The sequence below is a fragment of the Bacillus rossius genome (assembly GCF_032445375.1).
Source record: "Bacillus rossius redtenbacheri isolate Brsri chromosome 4 unlocalized genomic scaffold, Brsri_v3 Brsri_v3_scf4_2, whole genome shotgun sequence".
Taxonomy (NCBI): domain Eukaryota; kingdom Metazoa; phylum Arthropoda; class Insecta; order Phasmatodea; family Bacillidae; genus Bacillus; species Bacillus rossius.
The window spans coordinates 27,425,364-27,452,790 of record NW_026962011.1 but is presented as its reverse complement, the minus strand read 5'-3'; the positions used below and the strand labels follow the sequence as shown (position 1 = coordinate 27,452,790).

The window sequence follows — 27,427 nt, the reverse complement described above, 5'->3', positions numbered from 1 at the left end:
AGTAGTTTTGAAATCGCGTTGTTTTTCCTGAAGCTCTGCACACCGTATGTGTGCCCAGGTAGGCGGGCCCCTTAAGCTACCGCCGTATCATTGCAACTTGAATCCAATCGAACTCGTGTAGAGTCAGATTAAAGGTTACGTGGCACGTAATAACAGAACATTCACGCTAAGCTAGGTACGTGATTTGGTAGCCACGGCTTTGTCTCAGAATACTGGAACGACTGTATTCGGCACGTAATGAAAGAAGAGGAAAGAATGTGGGAATTGGATGGTATCAGTGATATTGTCGTTGACAGTGTTATAGTTCCTCTCGGTGACAGTGACGACAGTAGTGACGAAGGTAGTGGTGGTAGGTCTGATTCAAGTCTGGAAGGGATAGCACCACTGCCAGATAGTGATTAGGTGAGTACCAAATCGTAACACTATCATAACGGCACCATTTTCCTGTTATATTACTTCTCCGTTATTTTATTAGCACCGACTGTACTGAAGTGTGTGTGTTGCAACTAGTGCTTGGCGCGCAAGATGAATTCAGCTTATCACTTGCTGATGCAGCGCAGTGATACGACGGTGTTTGTTTATTTCAAAACTCAGCTAAGAGTGAACGGAGAAAGGTGGTTTGTTTGACGTGAGACTGGCTTACCATCAGCATTCACATGTTGTTGCGGAAACAACCGCACCCAAAGAATAACCAGATGGTGTTGTTGCCTGATGCAATACTCACCACAGAGGTAGCATGAATGGTGCACAAAGTGCAGACTGGGGGGAACATAGAGTTTAAATATCAGTTTCACAACGTACCATTCTAACTAAAGTCAGGCATAACTAAATAATGTAATTCGCAAACCAATGACTTGTAGTTATAGTGTATAGGGAAAAACTAATAGTATAACTAATTTTAAAATAAGCTACACAAAAAAAATGTTACATAATCAAGCAATTGTTTCATTTTACCTTCGTGACTTAAAAGAAAATATGAAATATACATTGCATATTAAAACATAAATTCTATTATAAAACTGATTGTAAATTAGTTATTATGAATATGTACTTCTTTATTAGTCCTCGTGCATTCTGGTGGTAACATAAACATCCACCAACCCTTGGGGTGCAGGTGTTGCCAAGAGACTGCCCACTAGAACAATGGGCCAGACATGCACTTTTGTTGACAGTATTAGTATTACACGTTAAGCTGTGATGTGATGTAGTTCATACTTGGACGCACTAGTGTACCGGCTGCAGTTCATACCTGAACGCACTAGTGTCCTGACTGCAGTGAAACTGAGGACATACTAAATGCCAAGAGACTGCACAACCGTGTCGCCTGCAGGTGCATTGTAAAGGACTGGAGTGGTGGCTGCAGCTGATAACGTGCTGTCCTTGCAAATGGGAGTGGATGGGTGAGACCGCGCATGAACTCCCGGTAGAAATGAAACACTAGAGCCTCGAGTGGTGAGGACACAAGACGGACAAACTCAACAATACTCCCACTGCCTGCCTTCTGGACGCAAAGCGACGATAACACGATTCCTGAGTACAAAAATATTTACTACGTGCATACGCTATTCGCTTGGGCTCGTGCCCTAACGCTCCACAAAGTTACAAGCTGACACAGTGATGACGCAAGTTTCGTCTATGAATGACCACACATTACAAACCTACACTGAGGCATTGATGTTGCCAAGCACCACTTAAAATAACACAAACAAATTACTAGTAAATTATCACTGAAACACATTAATATTAATAATTGTTCACGGATAGAAACAATTACTCTAAAAAAACACGAATGTAAGAGACTAATTGTGTTAAAAAAAACCACAGACCAAGTACAATCCATCACTTACATTACACATTAATACTAACATTCGACAGTTAGAATAACTTTTGGCTGAATGAAGGCTTACGGGTTTCGGTGCGCTACGAGAGATAAAACAAATGGCTAGAGCTGCATCTTATGCCGACCAGCTGCCATATGGCGGCAAGGCAGGGTGTAGACGTGATGCATGCATATGATAGGACGAGTGCGACAATATCTATCCCAGGCGATTGCGAGTGGGTTATAGCGGCAAGGAAGCAGAATTATGCGCAAAATTACATGAACATTAATTAACTCTGGGTAATATTTAAAAGTGAGCTGTATAACTGTAATCAAGCTCGCTACGCCTAGCCCCAAGGCCCGAATGCGATTGTACACGCTAAGCACTACTCCACAGTCACGCGTACTTCAGATGAGGTGAGCTCAGAACTACTCCACAGTCACACGCACTTAAGATGAGGTGAGCTAAGCACTTGTAAGACGCCATCTTCCTCTTTGACTGCAACACATCCGAGAGCTACCTACATACGTACACCGGTGGCCCGTCTAACACCAGTCCTATCACTCACGAAGAAAAACGGCACAGATATTTGCAGAGCAGGAACACGAGGTAAAATACAGTACGTCATAAAGTCAAGTGCACCAATCAGTGCAGTTGTATTGAACGCAATGTTTCCAAGTCCTTCAATGGGTCCGTTGTGCCCGCGAAACACAATTTGCTCCGGCAATCAGTAGGCAATGTCCTATCGCACAGTGTTGCGAGTTGCCATGAACAACATGTAAGACAACTTGTTACACATGTACATTCAATAATTAAAACTAACTGTGGTTTGTGATAGAACACCGCGTGTAAACACAAGCACGTGTCATTGTTATGACAGCCACAACTGCACTTCCGAGTCCCTACGCGATGTGCGGCGGTGAACAGCACTACGAGCATCGGCATTCAGCGGTCGACTATCGCGCTTTAAAGTGTGACAGGAGTGCCGTGTATAACTGCATGTTGATGGCTGGCACGGGAGTAGGGAGTAGAGAGTAGAGTACAGGAGGAGAAGGGGAGGGCGACTAGGACAAGGCGAGGCAGAGTGCGCAATAACACAACACACTCCACTCCAACACGCCTCCCCTCCGCCCCTCCAGCTGACAGTTATGACTTAGCTTCGTAACGTGTTTTGTGTTCCGTTTCGCGCACTAAAGGAAAGACATGCTACGCGTGGAAAGCCTTTCCGTTGCCTCACGCGCACATGCGTACACAGGCAAGGAACCTGCCATTCAACAAGCTGCTTTATAAATAATATATATTATACTTGTATGAAATCAATTCATTGTGGACTTCTCTGCATGAAGCGTACATTTGCCTTAACTGTCAAAATCACGTGACGTCAACAAAGTCATGTACGTTTGTTCACACACGGCACTTAAACAGAAATGTTTTTGTTAAAACTTTCACATGTAATTTTGTTATTTGATGCATAATATATTTAAATCTAATGATAAAGAACAACAAATCAGTCGCTTATTGCATTTAAACGTGGTCAAACCTCTACAAAGCACCAGACTCAAAAAAATCACAGTCGTTTATACAGCAAGTCAGTCGCAAGACGTACCAACCCTATAACTTGAAATCGTATCGCTACAGGAAATTTTTCTTGGAGTGCCTCTTTTGAAAACTAATTTTTACCATGATTACATGTGACTTTCTCAATAACTACATCTATAAAATTTACTCCTTTCAAGATGATTTTATAAATGGTTAATCTGAAAAGTATTTGTGTGTCTCTTTTGAGTTTTGAGGTTTTCTCTCCTTTTTTTCGTGTTGTTTGCAGAATTTATAAATTAGGCTTTATATGAAACAGTTTAGAAAAAATAAAATAGATTTCTCGTTTCTGTAAATTAAAGAAAGTTTATGTTAAGAATAGTTCAATTCATAATCGGTTGTTAGTTATAAGTTCAATGTATGAACATTTAAGTAGCAATTGAAATAGGTTACTTTTTTCTCAATATACTAAACTTTAACAATACAGTCGTGAAAATGTGGTAATTAATTGAAAATAGATATTAAATAGGATTGTTAAATGTTTGTTTGACCGTTGACAGGTTTAAAAAGTGTTCCACTGAAAGCGAAAAAAAAAAAAAACAGTCGCAAGTTACTTGAGTGTGTCGGTCGTACAGGGATCTGGAGGATGTTGTGGTAGTGAATAATTATGGTCCCAGTGACATATACTTAACTTCTTATTGGCGAACAGAATGTTTAACAACGCATGTCAATAAGCACATAGCCGCGCAGTTGGTAAAAACATTTAGGTTAATGAAATATCGCAGTAATTCGCGAATACGTGGTGCCGGTATGTGAACTGTGGAGAGCATTGCTTATTTGCGATGCGATATTTACATACCTGATAGTTTTCGAACTAATGTTAAGCTAATGAATGATTAATGTTGACACAGATTTTAGTTTCATGTGCATACAAACTAATGATAAGCCAATATAAATATGAAAACCAGTTATTTAAGAATGACACACGCGTCTTTCTACATTTGTTATTCAAACAGGCCCACGCTATTGTTAGCAATTGAACATAAAGTATTGATGTGATGCGTACATATGTAGTCCCCATTTTAACGTGCTGACACGAACTGTCAAAAAACTTTCTCGTATCCTACTTTCAAATTTAGACTTACAAACAGCTGTATTGTTGTATAATATCTAGACGATGTAACATGTGCGCCGCCACGACACTTGTTTATGACGGCTATATTGACAACATGCCGTTCAATGTCGGGCACAACAATATGGTCGTGGCTCACTAAGCACCGTTGTCCACATTTTACACTCGAAATGTAGCAGCGGTTGGGAAATCTTACCCTTTGTAGGTAAGATGTCAAATTATTTATAAAATGGTTAGTATAATAATACTAAATGCCTCATGAAAGCCACATTCGTAATAGAGACATGTGAAAATCTCAATAACCTGACAAGAATTACTTATTTTAGTGTGTCGAAGTTGAACACGTAAAAAAGTGATCAACACGAAACAACTCTGCACACATAATGTTTGTATCTTCAAACTCCTATGGAATTCTTCATGAGACATGAAGGCGGCATTAGTCGTCGTTCCTGTGCAGTTCGCAAATGCCCAGAGACGCTGGTCTGTTCCTCGTACTGCGACATGAACCACGCCATGCTCGTACGAGTCGCCCTAGCAATACGTGGTGGATGCGAGTTGTGATGTATCCGAATACATATGGATGCGTAAAGGCTGCCACAATGTAAAGGATGCATTTATAAGGTATGAATGGTATCATATTACTTTTACTGCTAGCACCACCTAATGACAGCTGGTCGTACTAATGTATACGCAGACATTTTGAGTTTAGTTATCTATGAAGAATCAGCTAAACGTCAATAACGACCATTGGTAAATAAAATTACATTTTAATGTAGCGTGTATATTATTGCTAGCGATTAAAATAAATATTTTGTTATGATTATCAAAATATTAAAAATACTTATAATGAGTATAAGTTTTCCAATACGTAATATTTTCAATACTAATATTTACGTTTTATTTGGCTCTAATGAGTTATAAATTGAATTGAATTGAATTTAGGTTTTCAATACATATAATGCCAAAACTCTGAAGCAATATCATGAACACGCACTATTCGTAAGCTAACGGGCGTAGGGACGCATCACTGGACGCGAGTGTCGCATCCCTAGAAACAATGAACAGCATTCCTCGGGAGAATTCTGTAGCGAAGCAACTAGCCTTCGGAGACGGGCGAGACGGCAGCGAGTGTAAGCGAGTGTACCGGCCACCCTCCGGGGGAGCCGCGCGGGCAGGCACTATCTTCGGCCGGCTAATAACAAGCTCGCCGGCGCGGCGCGGCGCGGTACAGTCCCTGCCAGCAGCGCGCCGTGAATGGCAAGCCGCGGCGCGCTTGTAGCAGTGTAGGCGCGGCGCGGCGCGGCGCGGGTCGCGGGAGGGTCGAGGGAGGAGGGGCGGCTACCCTCGCGGGCGGCAGCTGCCTCCTCCCCTCCCCCCGGTTGCCTGGTAACAGGCGCCCCCTCCCCTCTCGCGGGCCAACCCCTCGCGGACAGCGGAGAGTGTCCACCGGCCCGGCCAGCACAACACGACCACGCACTCGCCGGCCGCCGTCTCCAGTCTCACTCGGCCAGCGGCCCTTATCGATCCCACAAGGACCTTGGAGGCGACTGGGCGCGGGATGGACGCCAAGGGCCTCAAGAGGCCCGTGGCGCAGTTCAGCGTGCGCGACAAGCTGGAGGCCATCGGGCGCGTGCACGCGGGCGAGTCCAAGGCCTCGGTGGCGCGCCACATCGGCGTGCCCGAGTCTACACTGCGGGGCTGGTGCAAGAGCGAGGACAAGCTGCGCACCGTGGCGCTGTCGTGCGGCGGCGAGGCCAAGGACGAGGCCAAGCGCGCGCGCCACGACGAGCCGCAGGAGCTGGACGAGTCGCTGCTGCTGTGGCTGAAGCAGCAGCAGGCCGCCGCCGCCGTGCCGCCGCCCCAGGAGCCGCCCGCCGACAAGGCCCGCGAGGGGGACGGCTGGTTCTGGCGCTGGTACAAGCGCTACGGCTTCGCGCAGTCGCCGGTGGCAGCATCTCCCGCGGCGCGCCTCGACTCGGCTCTCACCAACAACACCAACAACAATGGCAACGCCGGCGACGACAGCGACGAGGACCTGGAAGAGGACGAGCCGCCGGCGACGGCCGCCGAGGCGGTGGCGCACGGCGAGAAGTTCCTGCGCTGGCTGGAGTGCTGCTCCGACCCCAGCGTGACGGCCATGCAGATCCTGCAGTTCCGCTACTTGCTCAACAACGTGAGGGCGTGCGCGCACCGGCGCTCGCAGGCGCGAGGCCACACGTCGCGGCGCCAGTGATCTGCCTGCTCCCGCCACGCGTCGGGCCACTGAGCTCCGCCCGCCAACCGTCGTCGCGGCCAGTGATCTGGGCTCGTCACACGTCGCGGCCAGTGATCTACGCCCGTCACACGACTTCGCGGCCAGTGATCTACGCCCGTCACTCGTCTTCCAGGCCAGTGATCTACGCCCGTCACGCGACTACGCGGCCAGTGATCTGGGCTCGTCACACGTCGCGGCCAGTGATCTACGCCCGTCACGCGACTTCGCGGCCAGTGATCTACGCCCGCCAACCGCCGTCGCGGCCAGTGATCTACGCCCGTCACGCGACTTCGCGGCCAGTGATCTACGCCCGTCACGCGACTTCGCGGCCAGTGATCTACTCCCGCCAACCGCCGTCGCGGCCAGTGATCTACGTCCGTCACGCGAATTCGCGGCCAGTGATCTGGGCTCGTCACGCATCTTTGAGGCCAGTGATCTGGACTCGTCACGGCAAGTGATCTGGGCTCGTCACGTGTTTTCGCGGCCAGTGATCTTAAGCCCGTCTCACGTTGTGACAGAGTGGCAGAAGTGACCCATATTCACCTCACGCGAGCGAGAACTCTCGACAGACTTCTAGTGCTTTCAAAGTCGTTATTTTGATATGCAAACATCCTGTATGTACATAATTAACGTACATACGCAGGAGCAGAGACCGGTAGTGCAAGTAGTGTATTATTCTAAACGAGTTCCGTATTTATGAAGTGAAGCGAGAACTTAGGCTTGTCGAAAGTGTTGTAGTATAGTTGTGCGCAGCAGGTCGCCTCAAGTTTGCAAGCTTCAGAAACTGGCTCGACCCTAGACTGACTCGAGTCCTTAAACGCCCAATTGTCCTACAAGACGTTCCACCAGGTCGCCATCTCATCTTTATACTTTTTATACAAGGTTTCTAGCTGCAAAAAGTTTGTTTGGCAATGCCATTGTTTGCAATCATTTCAGCATTTTCTTTTAATGTGCAATGTAACCATCACACTTCCAACAAATACACAAATATATTTGCAACGGTTTCTTTATATTGTAGCATATTTGATTGTAGTTACTAGCACATGCAAGCTGCACTTTTAGTTCCTATGTAAAACTACTTTGTTGACTGCTTTTCTGCAGTACAAAATTACCAAATTTAATCAAGCCTCTTTGCACTGCAACATTTAAAATATAAATTATAATTAATTTTGTGCCCCACTAGTCAAAATGACAGATGGCGTTTGTTGCTGCTGGTTAGTGATGGAAATACAATTTTTGAAGTTATTTAAAAACCAATTAGGATTATTTCAAAATTTTAGAGTATTATTTATTAATATGAAATCACAATTTACTCCTTTAGCAAACCATATAATTGTTAAGTTAAAAAAAAAAAAAAAAAACCCTCTAGTGTTTCACAACAGTTTTTCCAGTGCTAGGAAATGAATAATGTGTAAACAACTTCGGCGTGAATTGTATTGTAAACCTGATATATTCTATTATGGTTACAATTTAATTATTTGACACAATTTGTTTCTTTGAATACAGGAGATCTAGCTAAAATCTTCAATTAACTAGTGTATGTTAAAGTAACAATAAAAAAAACTTAATTTGATCTTGCATGATGCTCAAAAACTGAAGTAATTTAACTAAGTGGCATCTGTAATTGTCATACTTAAAATAAACCTTCCTTCTGAACTGACATGCTCCAAACTCCCCTATCTCTAGTCAAGAGGGCTGCGTGGCTAGGCTCGGCCGAACAGCGCGTGCAGTCTTCTTCTCGTAAGTCTCTACGGGACTTAATTGTCACCCCCATTTTTTTGGAGCAACATTAAACATGAAGTCTCCCTGCACTCACCATAACGTGTACCAAATTTTTAAAAATATTAGTTATTAAATATAAATATAATTTTGAAAATGTCCTTTTAGCTACTTTCACTATAAAAAAAAATGCTAAAAACCAATTTTGCACATGCAGTTATAATTCTTTCAGGTGCTATCAGTGTTGGGGCATCTTTCAGAAATGTAGAGCGGTTAAAAAATGGCACTGAAACTCGACTCGCCGTTGGCGGCCAACTTCACAGAGAACAACTGTGGTGATTTGTTTCAAATATAGTTAGCCTTGACGAGGCGGCTTCTGTAAAGTATATTCTAATGTGAAATATTTATTGGAACCGATATTGTCATCAAAATGTCAATAATGTGTTTAGAAATCTATCAATGAATACAAAGTAAAATACTAATGCTCACAATCAACCTTTGTTGCCCATCACAACTGCAGCGATGACAAACTGCCTCGGAAACTACAACACAGACTCGTTAAATATTTTGAATTATTGACCAACTCAGTTCCATGTGCATTAAAAATACTTTTTATAGCAGTCACTCCTAGTGGAATTATTTCTGTGTGTGCCATTGACAAACCTCAAGAATTAAGTGTTCATTATTTATTCAATTTTGTTTTAAAAATTGAAGAATTTTGTGCTTTGTTTTTATTTTAAAATGTTTGTACATGTGGTTAAATATTATGCCTATATTAATTTAATAACTAAAGTTGATTCACAGTTAGAAGTATTAACAAACCTTATAAGAATTTTTTTTTTTCAAATCTATATCATTTTAATATCAATGAAAAAATGTTTGCAATTTTTTTTACTGCTGTCTAGTACTGATGTATGTTGTTTTATAATTGGAATTTACTTCCTATGACTGTCTTATTATTTGAATCTTACAAATATAAATACACAAAATCAATAAGCTATGTTGAAATCCAAATTTCTCTATCATTTCCTTGTGTACATGAGTTATAAGCTGAAAGTTAACCTATTTCTTTTTAATTTTCAGAACATTTATGAGAGCCACGAGCTTATATATTATTTTAACTTATCCTCAATTTACAAATACTTCTTACAAACCAAAAACCTTAATTATTAAATTATTTGTATTATTTTTTAGTTTTGGTCTTTATTTTGTTTTAATAATATGCATAATACAAGCTTCCCTCTATTTATCGGTGTTAACTAAATATTTAAACGCAGAAGATGAAAATAATAACAAATATTCTCCACCCAATTATTTTTGTTTGCTCAAGTGTGTTTCACAGCAACCCAATGCCTGTGATGATGCATGAGCTTAAGCCAATCACAGTCAGACGCTCTTGATGTGCGTGGACAGCGCTGCAGGAACTCCAGACAAGCTACCACAGATTAAATGCGATGGATATATATAAATTATTTTTCACCAAAAAGCTTACAAATAGATGGAGTTGAATAACAAATTAATGGAATTAATCTGAAGAAATATTAATTGTAAATTAATAAAATATCACATACATTTATGTTCAACAGTTTTGTAGTTTTGTCCAAATGCTAAGTATTCATGTAGAATAGACGACAGCGTTGTATTTGTTGCCAGCCACCACTGATACTTTATCACACTATTGTGCAATGATAATGTCACACAATTATGAAACAAACTATTTGAACAGTACAGAAATGAGAAGAAATTGTATTTTAACTTTTTCAACGATTCTGCTGGGGGGCAAAATCACAAACAGCAAACTACAATAAATAACCTTCACATCAAAACCTAATGATTCAAAAAATTTTAAATCTAATAAAACAAACATTTAGAATTTAAGTTAAAAAATGTTTTATTTTAAGAGACTTTGAAATATCATATCTTTTGTTTCTCCTCACATGTTTTAAGTATTAGTTTAATAGAAGAACTATAGAGATGAATAATTGATATGAAAGATATAGATACGTACGCGTAGGTGTAAGTGAATAGAATAATTCTTGTAATGAATTGAAACAGTGAGCCAGAGGGACCCTCTTGCCCTGGAAGTGCCCCTGACGAGGCTGCAGTACTCGCAGCAGTCCTCGGAGGAACGGCCGCTAAACACAGAGGCCTCTTTTCTGCAGATGTCTCGTTTGCCGTAGGGTTATTTCTTTTCTTAGGTGACAACCGATGTGACAGCTTCAAAAGAAAACCAGTTGAAATTTCTCTTGCAACTAGCAATGCCATCTTGCAGTGTTTCACTTCTTCCATCTCGTCTGTACATTGCTTGATGGGTTTGAAAATTCATGATAATTGCAGGTCACTGCTTGAGCATGTATCTGATTCACCGCTGTCACGGCTGAACTGATCGAGACAAAGTGTTTGAACTGTCACAAAAGTTTTTCTGAATCTCCTTTTGCGAATGGCTAACTCCCAATCACCAGATAACTGGGGGGCACAGAAAGAAATGATACCTACATGCAAAGTAGATTTAAAGATTATTATTGTCTGTGTTGATAATCATGTATCAGCAATATTTTTCAATTTATTAAAAAAAAAAAAATTGGACATAATTACGACTAACTACAATAAAATGTTGACTACCCCAACTGTGCTACAACGTCAGGTTAGATTTTAGGGTGTCAACTCTCACAGTGTTCTCTGTTATCATGACTCGGCCATACAGTGTCTATACTGCCATGAAAATAATCAATACAAGATGTAACACAGTTTTATTAAAATGGACAAACAGTAGTATTGACTAAAATGTTGAAACAAAAAAATAAAATAAAATATATAGTTATTCTTCATCCCCACTAGACAAGAGTAAACACACACATATGGACACACAGAGCAGCCAGTCGCACACAAAGTTATGTTCTATTAGTATGGATGTGTCTCAGTTGCTTCTGTATGGTTATTGTGGTAGGTTTGTTTTCTAAACCACCAGGTTAGGGCCACGGGGGTCGGGCCTCTGAAGCTTTGCTGGGTTTGACACCATCAAGACTAGGCGGCCTACAGCCGGATGAACGTGAAACAATCCAATCTTTTCTATTTATTAACGTTTATTTTACAAAAGAACAGCTCTCCACAACAACTGCTGCATAAGCATGTAACACGACGTGCAGCGGATGCCTCCACGACGCATCACCTCCTTTTAACAAACATTTATAAGTATTTAACATTATACAAATAAACAACATAATATGGTACTAGAAGGCCTCTAGGTGAAACTACTCAAACCTTTAATTCAACACCTGTGGCCTGTCACAATGACATTACATTAAACTCGTCCCACGAGCTAATTAATGAGAGGTTACAATTAAATCAACATTTTACCCATTAAACTTGCACAACACCTGAATAAAGCAAAAAATAACCACTGGAGGCACTGGCTTCTGGGTGCCGTCATCCTTCCTCGAACTCGCTCGCTGCCCAGCAAACCAGCCGTCACAAGCTCCGTCAGTAGACATACTTTATTCGCCACGAGTAGACTCGCCTATACTTGCTGACCAATCCTGGAAGCCGGAACCACACCGCCCTACCACGCAGCACCCGACCGACGTACTCGCTGCTCCATGACTCACTCGTTCTCCGTGTAGCAGCTGGAACTGATGATAGTGATGTGTAGACAAGGTGTTAGGTAGTGATGTCAACCTTGCTGCAACTCCGCCGACTGTGCACGGGTCCAGTCGCTCGCTGCTGCCTCCGGTCTAGCGGATGCGCTTCAACTCGCTACGGTTCTGGGTTCCATTGGCGACTCCTTCACTCCTGGGCTGCACCTCTAGCCGGCCAGAGTCTGACCCCACTGACCACATCTTCAGCCTCATCGCCGCAGAAGAAATGTCAGATTTGTTCTCGGGAAGGCTGGGTTTATATACTCTCCTAGAGTGTCTGACGTCACTTGTTCTGACTGATGCTTGGTGTGTACTGCCAAGCGGTACCTTGCACTGGGACAATCCTGGCACGATTTTGCCATTTAGGGTGATTACGAGCACAATCTCTAGTAGCTAGGGGCACTGGGTGCAGTGGAGCTATGCCCCAGTACACATTAAAACTAGTTTCCATTAATTTATTACAATTTGATACCAAAAACAATGTTGACATAGCATGATAAACAAATCAACTTAAGGTTAAATCTGAACTTACTTCCTATACCCAGAGCTTCCATACTAGGGATGCCTGTAAACAAAAGTTTGAATACGTAAACTAATATATATATATATAATATGGTTAATACATCATAAAGAGACTTAGATCACTTTTTCATCCAATTACAATACTTATTGAAACGATAATCAAAGAGATTGAAAGACGGTATTCGCCATTATTATAGTAGAGTGCTAAGCAAAATTACATTTTTAATAAATTCCTCAAAAAAAAGTTACTTTAATTAAAGACATCTTACATTATTAAAAAGTATTTTAATTAAATAAAAAATATTTAGCATCATTTTGGTTACAGTCTCAGGTTCATATAAATATAACTTTTGAAAATCCAAATTCAAATCAAGTTCACTAACTACCGCAGAGCCATGTCGGTGTAGTGGGTCCGAGTTAACACCACTCGCCCTGCAAGCAGTCACATGTTGGTGAAGGATCCAACCTGTGACCCACGAGCGAGTCGCTCAACACCCCAACTGCCATCGTCCGCCAATTTTCTCAAGTCGTGCCGACCGGCGCCCTGTCACTTCCTTCTGTCGTGGTGTCGGGATGGTCTCAGCAGACTTCTGGCGCCGTCGATCGTTGAAGCGAGTCTCCTGGTGACTCCTGATGGACTGAGTGCCTGGTCACCAGCTTGACGGCCTTAAATACTAGTTGGCTACAACGGTCGATAAGACCGAGAACATATCAAAACAGACTACGAAACTTTTGAGTTCACTGATCCAAGTCTGTTTCTGTTGCATCAAACACACGCGGGATGTTTCATCGACTTAGAGTCAGGCTCACCGCTGACTCGCATGTACTCACCGCATGTACTCCGTAACATGGTTATGATGAAGAACACATTATACCTACACTTCTATGGTGTAATATGTATTTGTTTGCTGCTGTGGTAACAAATTACAATGTTAAAAAATGTACAGTAAAATAATTTTTCCTACAGTTGGGATCTAGGGAGATTGATTTACCACTCTATTAACAGTTGGACGGGATGCAGTTGTTCATGTATGATTAAAATACACACATAACTGTTTCTGTTTCTGATAGCCTTTATTGCATTATATCTAACATATAACTAATAGTTTTAGCATGAATTAAATCATTTTCAAATAATACCAATGAAATAAGAGAAATGCTAATATAAATTTAAAAAGTGAGTTATAGCTGACACAATACATATTTCATATGATTTTCTATAATATTAAATGTAGACTTGAGTACCTCCGTGGAATAAGTTTGGACGTTACACACTCTTTTACTTGTAACATCAGCTCTTATTTCAAAGATGTACGAGGGTTGTCTAAACACAATCCAACCTCAACATGAAGATGGCAGCACTTGTCAACGAAAATTGGGGAATGTGTTTGTGCATGCTTTGAAATGTATTCTCTGGAATTTTAGCCATTATGGTCTTGCATTTGTTTTTTAACAATTGTTTGCAAGAGTTGATGCGAATGTTTTTGATTGCATATTCAGTCACTGTAATTTTGTGTGATACAATAAATTATTGTTAACAAATTTGGAAGTAGTTTAGAATATGATCCTGAATTTGCCACTATTTGGTATTTTCTTTTGGTAATCCACAATTTAACCACGGGGTTCTCCTGCTTGTCCCAGGACTCCAAACAAGTCCCTTTTTCCAAAGTGTTGTATGTACTATCTTCAAAGTGTTGTATGTACTATCTTAACCAGCTATGTTAATCCTAGTGAGTGTAACAAGGACAAAGTCTAAGAAAATAACAACAAAAGATACAACAAAACACATACAACACCATCTGGCATCATGGCCCATGAAGACTAAGAATCTTCAACAATTAAAATTATTTATGGAACCTTTTTTAATTTATTCTACCTGACTAACAGTAGATACTAACTACACTGTTGGTTACTTAACAATCACAAAAGATTACTAATATAAATTAAAAAAAGCCCATCTTCTTCTGTTCCAGCTCAAAAAAAATTTAAAATTATAATCTCAGACAAGTATTTGCAGCACATTCAAACCTGGCTGCAAAGCGCGTACACTTACAATTAAAAATAAAATTTTAAAAGTTCTGGCATTTTTACAAGGCTGGCTATTGAAACTGCATCAATACGAAGGAACCCACTTCGGGGTAATGCATACAGACCATGTGCCACTCAGCACTGATGGACGTGCACAGGAGCTGAGTGGCATTGCACAGGCGGCGTGCGCTGCCGTGTCAAAGAACAGAACGATTACACAAACATGTGTCAGCATTCGACCGTGAGAGAATCACGGTGTAGCAGGATTGGATCATTAGTGAAGTGGATGGATACCAGGTGAGCAGATCGGTGAGGGACGGGCTGAGCGACAAAGGGGGAAGCTACATCTGGTGTACATGGTGATCACAGACCTCGCTCAGGAGTTCAGGCACGTGGCACATCAGTCTGTGTCCACACGCACGGTTCACTGCTGTCTCCAGCTCGGGGCAACCTCTCCCAAGCGCCCGGCGCTGCGGCTACCACCAAATGCTGCAGTGGTGCAAGCAGGGACGAACACTCCGACCAATCCTGTGTCACGCCTGGCCGAGACCTGAACGACGCACTGCCATTCCGCCCAACCTTGGAGCGATGTCAGAGGAACCCGGTCTCGCTCGAGCCTAGTCCGCACGCCAAGTGTCACGTCACGGAGGTGCTGGAGCCCAATGTCAGGCCCTGCACCGGGCAATGGAGGACCACGACTCACTGCCAGACATTTGCTTCTGACCACCGTGACACACGACATCCTCATTTTCTCATCCGAAGATGGACAGTGCCTCAGGACACCTGAGACCCCATGAGCATGCATGGCAGCAGCATGGGCGGAGATACCCTATCAACGCGTGTCCCCATGCTCTGTATGCCATTCAGAGCTGCAAATGCAATCATGCAACCTGTGTACGATGGATACTTCACACGATGAAGCTGGTATGCAAGTCGATACGTCCCGAGTGTTAATGGCCAGAAGTATAACTGACATTTAAATGTAAACAGAGAATCCTGAGCAAACAGCACATGGCACCAATCCTCAGCAAGAACTGAAATACTGTGTAGTTGAGGGAGTACGTACGAGGGAGACGGGGTCCTCCAGTGGCAGGTACTGCACATGGTCCGCTACGAACGTGGCTGCGCCTTGCCACGACAGGAACAGCTCCGGCTGGTGGAACCCCGTCGGGCAAACAGCCGTGCACACCATCTTCTGCAACCACCACCGTTCACGTGTCAGCACGGCCTTCCTGCGCGAGCCTGTCTCACTTGGCCACTATCTCTGTGCAAAACTGTCACAAAAAAATTATAGTGGATAGTGCCATGATTAAATGGTTTTAGATATAAGAGTATTTATCATTTTTTTGGTTTTTAAAATAGCATTCATTAATATATATAAAATTACTCTAGCAGTCTAGCGTAAAAACAAGAAATGAAGTTATTAGAAATACTAAATGTACATAACTTTGTACGAAATGGAAAAATATTTCATTGATCGAAAGGTTTAAGTTAATTTCCTGTTTATATTTTTTATGTCATTTATATTGAGGTGTGCTCGCCTCAGTTAAATATTATTTTTATAATATTTTATAGCGGTTAACCAGCTGTAGTTTTTATTTGTTTAGTTTAGCTCAGCAGCTAGCGAGTGCCACGGACTTTGAGCGGTGTGCGGAACTTTGGTCACCCCTGTGTTTGCTATGAGCGTGTGACTGATGTGTTTGCGGCGAGCAACGCTTGACGCGCGGCAGTAGACTGCAGCCAGACGGGAGAGTGGATGGCTCCGGTGGCGTGCAGAGGGTGTGAAGCGTGGCTGCCACGCGATAACATTGGCGGATGGCGTGCTCGCAAGACGGTGTGTGACGAGACGTCATGTACGAGGCCAGGCCATTACGGATGCCGGCACGAGACAGTACCCAGAGAGCAGGCGCTGTGGCTTCAAGAAGTGCATTAACTGTGAATAAGTTTTAGGAATAACTTTGGCTGCTAGGGTAGCATGCTGTGTGTGCCCTAAGTTTGAGTAGCTTTCGAAAGTGGGCAAAACATTGAAAGATATTTTAGTAACTATTAATAAGTTTGTTGTTATGTGAGAGTCACTGCACACTGAATATTATCAAAGAATCCCAGGAACTGTTATCTGCTTAGACTGTGGAGGAACTGTAATAGGACTTTGGCGGACTATTTATTTTGCAGGCGACTTAGATATTTGTTTTTGTAACTATTAGTTATTTTTACTATTGGTACCTTCTTTCTTAGGTTGGCTGCATCCTAACTGTTTGTGTTTGGACCAAGTCAAATAGGTTTGTTGGCATTTAGTGTATCATCAGTATGGTTGTCAGCAGCAGTAATAAATCACTGTAGACTTATATTTTGATGTGCGCTGTATAGTTTACTGGCATTTCGGTAACCTATACCTACACACTTTGTTAGTTTTGTTTTTTTGCGAGTTCTGCTGTTTTGTTTATGCTAACCGCAAATGCACTGCACTTAGCTAGACCCAGAGTCTTTGGTAGGTAGGAGTTATTGGAAGTCTAGTACACTTCTAGCTGAGGGGGTGTTTGCCGTGCCTCCCCTACAGAGGAGGGAACGGATGCAATATTTTGTCACTTTCTTATTATTTCAATACTAGTGATATGAATAATATTATCAGTATGTAATATAAAAGCAAAAAAATAATTATCCTTAAACATTTCTTTGTGATGTTCCTCTGTAGGTCTTTAGTCATATATGTACGGCATCAGCTAGAGACTGCTTTTATTTACTTTACTTTGAAAACACCATACATAGAAACAAAAAATTGGTTATATTTAATACAAAATATTATATAAAATTATAAATTTGTAAAATTAATTTAATATTGTAATACACAAAATGGTTTAATTGAAGTGAATTTTGCTGTACTTGGTATTTTGCATTACATTTTGGTGTTTGGTGGTGTACTGACTTGAATTTTGCTGTTATTTTGGTTTTATCGCTATTCACCAAATAGGTAACCATGCCTCTACTAATAGAGGTAATTAACAAAAAATAAAATTAAAAAATGGTGTAATAAACATTTTTTTCCCTATGTGCTTGGCATGTGAAATAATTTTTAATAAAAGTGCCTGTCTTATTTATTTATGTTCCCAAATAATTCTTATACAGTAAAAAGGCAACTGCCACAAGTTTACATATAACAAAGTACTTACAAAAATATTAGTAACATTAAGGTTGTTGAATTGAATTATTATTTGCCACCATACTGAAAACTAACTGTGAAGGCATTCACCTTGGAATACTGCTCAAGGATTTAATAATGTTAGTAATGGTAACCAATTAACTATTCCCCTATTTTGAGCTGTTATTGGTGCTATGGACATTCTCTCTTGGGATTGTATGAAGTTGTTTGTATTGAAGGCCCATTCCACTTCAGGAAATTGTAACTTGCCACATTTCAGCTTGTCCAAACTTATGTCTGTTTATCAAACCATTATTTGGCATGGTTATACATCAACTGAATATTGTAGTGTTACATTACATTCATTTATGTAACCACACACAGCCTCTAGTCTTAGCTGTGTTAATACTCATTTTTTACATCAAACAAGTGCTGAATGCTTGTAAAGTTCAAGTACACTATTCGATACTGTACTCACTACTGGTTGGAGAGAAAGTAGGGGAAAAGCATGACATCATGGAAGTTGGCCAATGATAACAAACTTGACTGGAAGGACGAAGGAAATACAGTAGTAATATTGGTAACTGTAAGAGACAAATAGCTACATGAAAATAAAAACATATTGTTACGAACGTGCAGGTGCAGAGCTAGCTGGGCTGCATCACATGTCGCTGTAACATGAGAAGTGCAGTGCGCACCTGGGTCGCCTCTTCCCCTCCCTCCAGCCCTCAGCTCCCCGCGTAGCGCTGTTAGTTTGACATCTGAAACCTGACAGCTGCGGAGTTATGCGAGCCGCCGACAGGTGTTTCGAGAGGTTTCTGCCGTCGTGTTGGCGCAGAATGACGCAACTGGCCCCAGCCGCGGTCGTGAGTTCCAGAAATGGCGGCTGATATATAAAAAGAGGACGTCGGTCTCAGCAGAGCAGTTCAGAGAGAGAGTTCAGGCGGGAGACTTCCCGCAGCGGAGCTTCCAGGGCGATAGTGCCGCGGATGCGGCAGAGTGGCAAATTCCTTGGACGAAGGTTCCAGGGCAGGAGTTCAGTGGATTCGGGAGTTCTCCCGCAGCGGAGTTTCCGGGCGATAAAGCAACGAAGTTCCTGGACAAAGGTTCCAGGGCGAAGAGTTCAGTTCCGGGCGAGAGTGTCGGGCCGCGGCGGAGTTCCAAGCGAAGTTCCGAGCGAGGAGTCGAGTGGGATCTCAATGAAGGGAAGTGCGACGGCGGCGGCGGCGACAGAGGACCACGAGGGGTGCTGCAGCGAGAGTTGCGCCAGAGGTGCGGCCCAGCGAGGTGTGCGGTGTGTAAAAACGAGTGACTGAGAGAGCAACATTTTAAAGTACAATTGATTAATTGGCATTTTTAGATTATTTGTTAGTAATGTAAATAGTGGCAATAAATAAAACTGTGTGTGTAATAAAATCTTTAATTATGCTATCCTATACGAACCCGCGGTAAATTGTAACAATATGATAGTGTGAGTTTTGGAGTGACACGGTGGGCGTGGTATGGAATATCTTTATACAGTGAATAAATAAGTATACAATAAGTATTTCATAGGTAAGAAATTTATTGGATACATGTGGTAATGAGCATAGTAGTTGCTAGATAGAGAAGAGCAATATACATAATGGTACAGAAAGAATGTGTGATTGTGATTGAAGTATTGACAGTACATCATTAATGCCATGAAGCAAAAAAAAATTCTTGTGATTTGTAGTTGTTTTTTATGTGCATTTTATTTGCTGTGTTAGGTGAGAGGTGTGTTGTGTGTGTTTCACTTGCGATGTTCAGTGGAATAGATTTTTGGTTAGGGAGATAAAAATATTTATTAGGTAATGTAAAACGGGTCTTTTTCTATAGGTTAGTTTTGCAATTGTTGAAGTCATAAAAACAAAGCCAAAATTTTTGTGATGGTAGGTAGGCCAATAAAATGAAATTATATATATTTACATTGCGATTTGGTAGGAATATTGATGAAGTCGTCAACAAGGCCGTGTTGAAATAATTACGACCAGTACGTTCTTACGGTACAAGCGCAAGAGTACGGCATTTTAAATAGGGAAGTCGCTTGCTTGTTTATAACAAAATGATATTGAGAAAATTAAATTAGAGTATGGAATGTATTTACGGTATCATGTTCTATACCAGTAGAGCTGAAGTATAGAATAGGATACCTGAAATAAGTTTAATATTTTGTGAAAAACAAGCTTATGAATGCTCCCCGCCAAAAATCCCCGTATTCCAGAGCTTGTCCCGTAAGAATGTAGGGGTGGTAATGACGTCAGTGCCACCATGTTCATGATGTCATCAATATAGTTATGGTGTCGAGATCTAGACAACTCCCTTGCACTCCTTGTAAACATTTTGCTTAGCAATTAATTGTTTCTATTTGTGCCTTTTTAATTTATTCATAGACACTTAATGTTTGTAATATTTTAAATATGTCTAACTTTTGTCAGCTATTAGGATCACTTACTTGTTTGGGATGTAAGACTTTCATTAGTTTCTAGTTGAAATTTTCCTGGACAATGTTAATTAAATTAATCTCATTATTGTTTTGGGAATTCACTTCCATATTCCCAACAGCCTAAATAATTGTAGTAACATTATTTTTTTTGCACGGTTTAATTAAGAGATAATCTTTACTATTGTGTAAGAGGCAGTAAACCACAGTTATAATCACCAATGTCTTTATTTATTTTATGTTTTGTGCATGTTTTGGTTGTTCAACTTACTTGCCAGTGTTACGACAAACTTCACTATTTAAATAAGTAAAATAAGAAAGTACGTTTAATATTACCATAGTAACTTCTTCAACAAATTGTGTTGTATAATTATTCCAGCAACACATTCCAGCTCTACAAAATACTTGTTTTGACAAATTTTTAGTAGGTTTGTGTGCATTGCAAACCAAACTACCAATGCAGCCTCTCTCTACTCGCCATCAGGCAATCAAACTGTATGTGACACCCTCCAGTTCTACATCTGAGTCCGTCGGAGCCGAGGACAGGCAGTGGCACTGACCGGCTCCCCACACTCGTTCCTGGGCACCAGCAACAAGGGTCGCCTCGCGGGACGCTGCTCGTGGTGTCTGCGCCTCAGGTCCTCCGCGCACGACAGCAGCAGCAGCTCTCTGTCCGTGTGGGCGCAGTACGACGCTGGCCACTGCTCCCTGCAACAGCCACCGCCGCTCCCAACTACCGTTTCCGACAGCACCATGGCTGCAACGGGTGAGGTTTGCTGCTCCACGCCAGCTCCCTCCGCCCCACAACTGCATGTGATGATCACATAATTTATCGCCATGATGACCATTTATTATTAGGTCTATGGTTACTTAAAACTAGACTCTCAATGATCCAACATGTCCATCCGTTTGCCATCCGCCCGTCAACAAGCATAGCGATTCACAGTGAACTGCGTGCACCTCAGTCAAATACTTTTCCTTTGATGTTACTAACAGACTTAAAGGATTAAATAGTGATGAAAATTTAATTTGAATACGTACATTAGATTGACATTCATGAAAGTTAGAATCATTAATAAACCATTAAAATAATTTTTTTCAACTCTGATGGTTTTTTTTAAATAAATTTTCAGCTTTACCATACATAATAAATTACACTTCCACATCTCCATCAATTTTTATATCAAACATAAAATATTAAAATGAAATTAAACATAAGTTAAAATTTAACAGGAGCAGCTAAACAAGTAAACAAACTTCAAAATCTTTTAAGATACCTAGTAAATAAATACATACACTTATATATAGTTACCTCCAATACCTTGTTACATTTTTGAGGTTAAAATTTCATCCACCCATCCATCAGAAGTTAAGCTTGTGAACTTTAGATGGACGGAAGTAATTTTTTAGGCCTTCTGGTTGGCTTGAGATCACGTGATTGACTGACGAATGGGAAATGGACATACAAGACTAATTATTGTGAGTCCAACTTTACTTAAAAAATTCATGCTATGTAATGCTATGGTATGCCTACGGGTTTTTTTGAACAAAGTATTTTATTCCTCATTTCAAGTAGATGGGTAATCGTTAAAGAGGATACAAAAAAATGAATTTTTTAATTTTTTTAACTATCACTTAGGTTAAGTTTAATACATTTAATACTGTAAAATCCTGTGATTGGTTGGTTAAATAATCTGCATGTAAACTATTATTAACAGTTTGTTAGGAATTACAAATATAACATGAAACTATCCTAACAAACTATCCACACTTTTGAAGTGAAACTTCTTTGCTGAGAGGGCTACAATTTTTGAACATCACGAAAATTCTGATCATATGAGGGGAACAGTTAGCTACATGGTGTGGGAACCGGTAGAGGAGGAGAGTGCGTCAGCGGTTACGCCACTCCAACGCATGCACTAGCGTGAAAGGGAAAAAAGGGGAGGGATAGGTGTAGCGTAGCATGCTATATGCTGATTGTTATGGACCAAAGGATAGACAGCAGGGGAGAGGTAGAAATGATGCAGCAGTGATGCTACGGAATTCTCATAATGTTGAAATTGTTTGTCTACTCCTCGGTTTTCGTGACGACTAACGATTGACGCTACCATACTTCTTTTATCTTATTTTCATTTTATGAGTATTTTTATGTGAATAGTGTAATTGAAAATTTAAAGACATATAGACTTAAGAGGTTAGCTTTATAAATGTAATTTATGTTCGATTGGAGTGTTTTTTTGTTTCTTCATTTTATTCAGCTGGAGAGCATAATTTAACATCATGCCTAAAAATAATTTAAGAAAAGCAAATAAGGGGTATTATCAAAGGCAACGTGGGAATAAACAGCCAAAAGAAGCACCAAAAAGTGCCAGTGAACGGATGCGAGAGTACAAGGCACAGAAAAAGACTTTTTTTTTTCATTTGAGGGTAATATTCTTTCATCATGACTTTTCCATAAATAAAATAATAAAAGTTTGAAAATACCTTCTTTCAAACACTAACAATGTTTCTGTATTTAACCTGAAAATAACATTTCTAAATTCCTACTGGTTTGTGAGAAATCACAGTTTAATGCTTACATTAAAATAACTCTGCACTGATGCAATTGCTGTCATTTTCTGCATTTTTGTGTGGGTCTGCGTGTGTGTTTTGGAGAACTTTAGTCAAATCATGAGAATGGTCAATTAGGTTAGGTTAGCTACATTAAAAATACTTTAAAACATTGTGGACAATTAATTCGGTTAGTACAGCTACATCACAAATACTGTAACATATTTTTAATGATTGTTTAGGAATTAGCAATGTGAGATGTATCCATCCTGATCTAACCAACTGTTCACACGATTTCACAGAATTGTTAATGAGGCTAACCTAACCTAATCAACCATCCACACTATTTTAAAGTATTTTAATTGTAGCTCGACAGTTCTATAATTTCTCTGACACTTAAGTCTATGAAAGATGATATGGACATCTTTCATGCATGGTTTGATCCTATATGTGCTACTTAAGTTGTTTGTGTGAATTGTGAACTTCTGAGATTTTCAAAACTATTCAGGCCTCGGAATGAACTGGTATGCATTGGTTGCAACGCTAGTGGTAATTCCTAAGCAACCATTAAAAACATATTACAGTATTTTTAATGTAGCTATACTAATCTAACCAACTGTCCATAATGTTTGAAGTATTTTTAAGGAATCTGACCTACCCTCATCGACTGTCCTCACATTTTGACTAAAGTCTCCAACACACAAACACACAGACCCACTTGGGAGAGAAAAATATAGCGGCGGCCAGGTCCATGCACAGGTACTGTGATGTAAGCTATAAACTGTGATTTCTCCAAAACCAGCAGGAATTTATCAAAGTGGGTTTTTAAGGGTAAATACAACAGTAGTATTTAAAAAAAGTATTTTATGAATCTTATTATTAATGTCCTGAAAAGCCGCAACGTAAGATATTGCCCCCATCCATACTTAATAAGCAACAATTTTTGATACTATAATAATGTCAACAGTATGTTAGAAATTATCTATACAACATGTAACTGTACTAACAAACCATCCACACTTTTTTCACAGTAATTTTTAATGTAGCTAACCTAACTTAACAAACTGAGCACATAATTTTACATTATTTTTTTAAACCTAGTCTCACTAACTATTTTCATAATCATATTCCACTCCCACCCTGACCTCGCCAGGAATATTTGCCTTCCTTTTTCCGTTTTTCTCCACACTCTCTGAATCTTCCACCCATGATCCCTCCTCCCTCTACACTATCCCCCACTGTTTTCTATGCTCTACACGACCCTTTGACCGAACTGTCTCCCAGAGTCCCCCAGCCCCCTCGCCTCTCTTGTTAATGTTAATGTACCTACCATAACCAACCATGAAAATGTTAAATTATCATTTAAGTATTAAAAAAATCACAATGACATTTTACAAAATGATAGAAAAATGTCAGAAACAAAACAAATAAATCTTCAGAATTTGTTTGATTTTTTTTTTTCGTATGTCCCTCACTCCTTGACATTACACTCCGCTAGAGCACCAAGAAGCTAAGGCGCGTATAAAAAAAGTACAAATAAACTCCAGTAGAAATAAAAGCAAAAAATTTGAATTTTAAAGTAATAAGCACACTTAGGCAGCACAAAAAAAAAAACCACACTTTTGTTTCGAATTTTTCTTATATTTTGGGTAAGCTTCACAATAACATAACATAATTTTGTAAAAGAAAGTATGTGTAAATTTAATGTAAGGTGTACCTTTTGGACACATCTTCTTCAACTTCCTGTACCATTGTACAATTTTATACAAGAAGAAAACAAAGTCGGTAGTTTGTTTTGTCACATATTTTTGATTTGTTTATAAACAAAGGAGTGAAGTGCAGCCAACTGTGCCAACAAAACCTTTGTAAATGTATTTTTTTACTGGACAAACGGACTAATTCGTTCAAAATTTGAACGTAAAATAATGTATTGTATTAAAATAGGCATATATAAATAAAAATATTAGATTAATTTTTAAATATAATGGTTGATGTTTAAATATGTTTAAAAAATTTAGTTTAGTTAATATACAAATAGGATTTTTTTTCTATTCTAGTTTTACATTATTATTGGACTATATCATTTTATTATTACTTTCAATTGAGGTATTGGTGACAATCAATTTTAAACCACATAATAACATGGTACAATAATGGCAGTAGACAAATAAAAACACACTATGTTTTTTATTTATTTATTTATTTATTTATTTTCATATCCTTTGACCCCATTTCTGGGGTATGATACATGTCAAGTACATATAGGAAAAATAAAATATATATATATATATATATACATATAAAGTTTCACAAAAAAAACAAACAAAATATACAATTTCACAAAAAACAAAAGCACAAAATATATAATTTCACAAAAAACAAAAACACAAAAATATACAATTTCACAAAAAAAAATAATAATAATAATATACAATTACATTTTACTTATAAGTTAACATACATTGCAAGTGGGATTGAATTTACCCTATAAAATCTTTGCTATTATTTTTTATTTTTATAAAGTCTTCTACATCTTTGAAAGAATAAAAAAACTGTTTTTCAGCTATTTTTTTTAACTCTATTGCAAACAATTTTTTATTATTAATATTTTTAACATGCCGAGGTAGACTATTATATAAGCAGATTCCCACATAATTACAGTTTTTGGCATATTGGCTGGTGGAGTGAGATGGTATTCTGAGGTTGAGTGTAGTTCTTGTTTGATACGGGTGTATGTCACTATTTGTTTTGTGTAGATGTATGTTATCTTTCATTAAAATCATTAGCTGGATAAAATATTGACAGTAAAAAGGTATAATTTTGAGATCTTGAAATAGGTGTCTACAGGATGATGATGGTTTCGAAAAGGAAATTAGTCGAATTGCTTTTTTCTGAAGCTTAAATATTCTGTTTCCTTCTGCTGTGTGTCCCCAAAGTTCCATGCCGTAACTCATAATGGAATGAAAATTTGCAAAATATGCAGATCTTACATAGTCTTTAGACAATAACATTCGAATCACCCTAAGACCATAACAAGCACGGGTTAGTCTTTTAACAGTGTTGTGTATATGCGAGTGCCAGTTTAGGTGGGTGTCTATTTCAAAACCTAAAAATTGTGTTGAATTTTTTTCCTCTATTAGTTGACCGTTATAAGTGTAAGAAGTGTGTGTGGGATTGAACACTGTGTTTCTCTTGAAGTGTAGGAAGTTTGTTTTATTCAGATTTAGTTTTAGTCTGTTTTCTTTAAACCAAGATTCCATGTTATCTAGAGTGTTTACGGCTAATGCATTTAATTCGGTGTTATTCGGGGCTGTTAAAACAATATTTGTATCATCAGCAAAGAGTATCATCTTTCCATTTATTTTTTGAGAAGGAAGGTCATTTATGTACAGAAGAAAGAGTAGCGGCCCAAGTATACTTCCTTGTGGAACTCCAGTTTTAATTGTATCCCAATATGATGTTACTTCCATAGTATCTTCTTTTAGGTAAACCCTTTGCTTTCGATTTTTTAAGTATGATGAGAGTAGTTTAATGGCAATACCTCTTATACCATAATTTTCCATTTTTCTTATTAAATGTAGTTATGTTGTTTCGAAAACTGCAAATATTTTTAATAACTTTATCCCTCACTGTTAGACAAATATCCCACATAAATAAATTCAACTTTAGTACAACAATCAGGCAGTTTGGATTTCAGAATAAAAACTGTGGCAGAGGTAGATTAGCTTAACAGATCATCCTTAAATTCGTAATTTCCGGAGGTATGTAGGGCACACACATAAACCAAAAGTTCGTTAGTCCTGATTGATTTTATTTCACCAAATATTTTCACCACTTGAAAGTTTTATTTTAACTGGTTAGTCTATTTATAATGCGCCGGCTACCTAGTTCAGGGTGAGCAGATAACTTTAAAAACAAGACACCTGGGGTTAGACGAGATAATGAAGTTTGTAATAAATTTAAAAAAAAATTAATGTTTATAAAAATTATGTCACGAATTTCTATTAAGTTATTTAGGCAATGAAAGTTCATTTGTCTATTAGGTCATAAAAATCAGATGTGTGTTTTGGGTAGCGGTGACAATTAGGTAAATTAACAAGCGCCACAATTGCGTGACTTACGGTATCGGCGACAATCGCAATTTCTATCCACAATTAAAAAAATTTTACATGTTTCCCTAAAACATTTTCTACACACGTAGCTTTGCACATCTACTTGTGTCATAAATACACACCATCCTATTTACTTTCAATTTTTATATTTATTTAGCAAACTTTATTGGCTCAAACTTCGAGCTACCTTCGGTCTTCAAAAAGTCCCGAGCATTCTTTCGATCGTTGCCAGCCCGTTCAAAAACGTCCATGTGGCGCATTCCTATTGGCCCGTACGAATCGTAAGATTTAAACTTTAAGTCCAAAGCAATTACACACAATTACAACAATAACCGAAATATTAAATGTTTTTCAAAATAAAACTTAACCAAGGAAAAATAAGTGTTATTAAATGTTGTAATAAAAAATAAGTTTTTAAATGTATTGTTGCAAACGACTCGGACCAGGGAAGCCTACAACTCACATAGTTTCGGTTCCCTACCACGTTCGGCAACTTCGGATTTCTCTCAAAAATTGAAATTA

General features: G+C 39.5%; 3 protein-coding genes across 6 annotated transcripts in view; 2 read left to right on the top strand and 1 right to left on the bottom strand.

Moving 5' to 3' along the window:
* The window catches only part of LOC134542400 (dynein regulatory complex subunit 7), a 73,825-nt gene extending 49,149 nt beyond the window's left edge, over positions 1-24,676 (bottom strand). Inside the window, exons 1-3 of the mRNA XM_063386603.1 lie at positions 24,511-24,676; positions 20,804-20,951; positions 15,713-15,841 (exon numbers count right to left, since the gene is read on the bottom strand). Coding sequence (XP_063242673.1) covers positions 15,713-15,841; positions 20,804-20,951; positions 24,511-24,545 — 312 coding nt within the window. The 5' untranslated portion in view covers positions 24,546-24,676. The remainder of the gene's footprint in view (positions 1-15,712; positions 15,842-20,803; positions 20,952-24,510) is intronic.
* The window catches only part of LOC134542401 (uncharacterized), a 64,064-nt gene continuing 36,970 nt past the window's right edge, over positions 334-27,427 (top strand). The window contains exon 1 of one of the 4 annotated variants that reach the window (XM_063386609.1): positions 334-402. Coding sequence is in view for 2 of the 4 variants with exons in the window: in XM_063386604.1 (XP_063242674.1) it covers positions 21,693-21,722 (30 nt within the window). In the remaining 2 variants the exon portion in view is untranslated. Of the gene's footprint in view, positions 403-21,645; positions 21,723-27,427 lie in introns of those variants that run through there. The other 3 variants (XM_063386604.1, XM_063386605.1, XM_063386607.1) reach the window with 3 other exon arrangements.
* Positions 5,814-9,470, top strand: LOC134542403 (protein distal antenna-like). Its single transcript, XM_063386611.1, has one exon. The coding sequence runs from the start codon at positions 6,047-6,049 to the stop codon at positions 6,719-6,721; it is 675 nt and encodes a 224-aa protein (XP_063242681.1). The 5' UTR covers positions 5,814-6,046; the 3' UTR covers positions 6,722-9,470.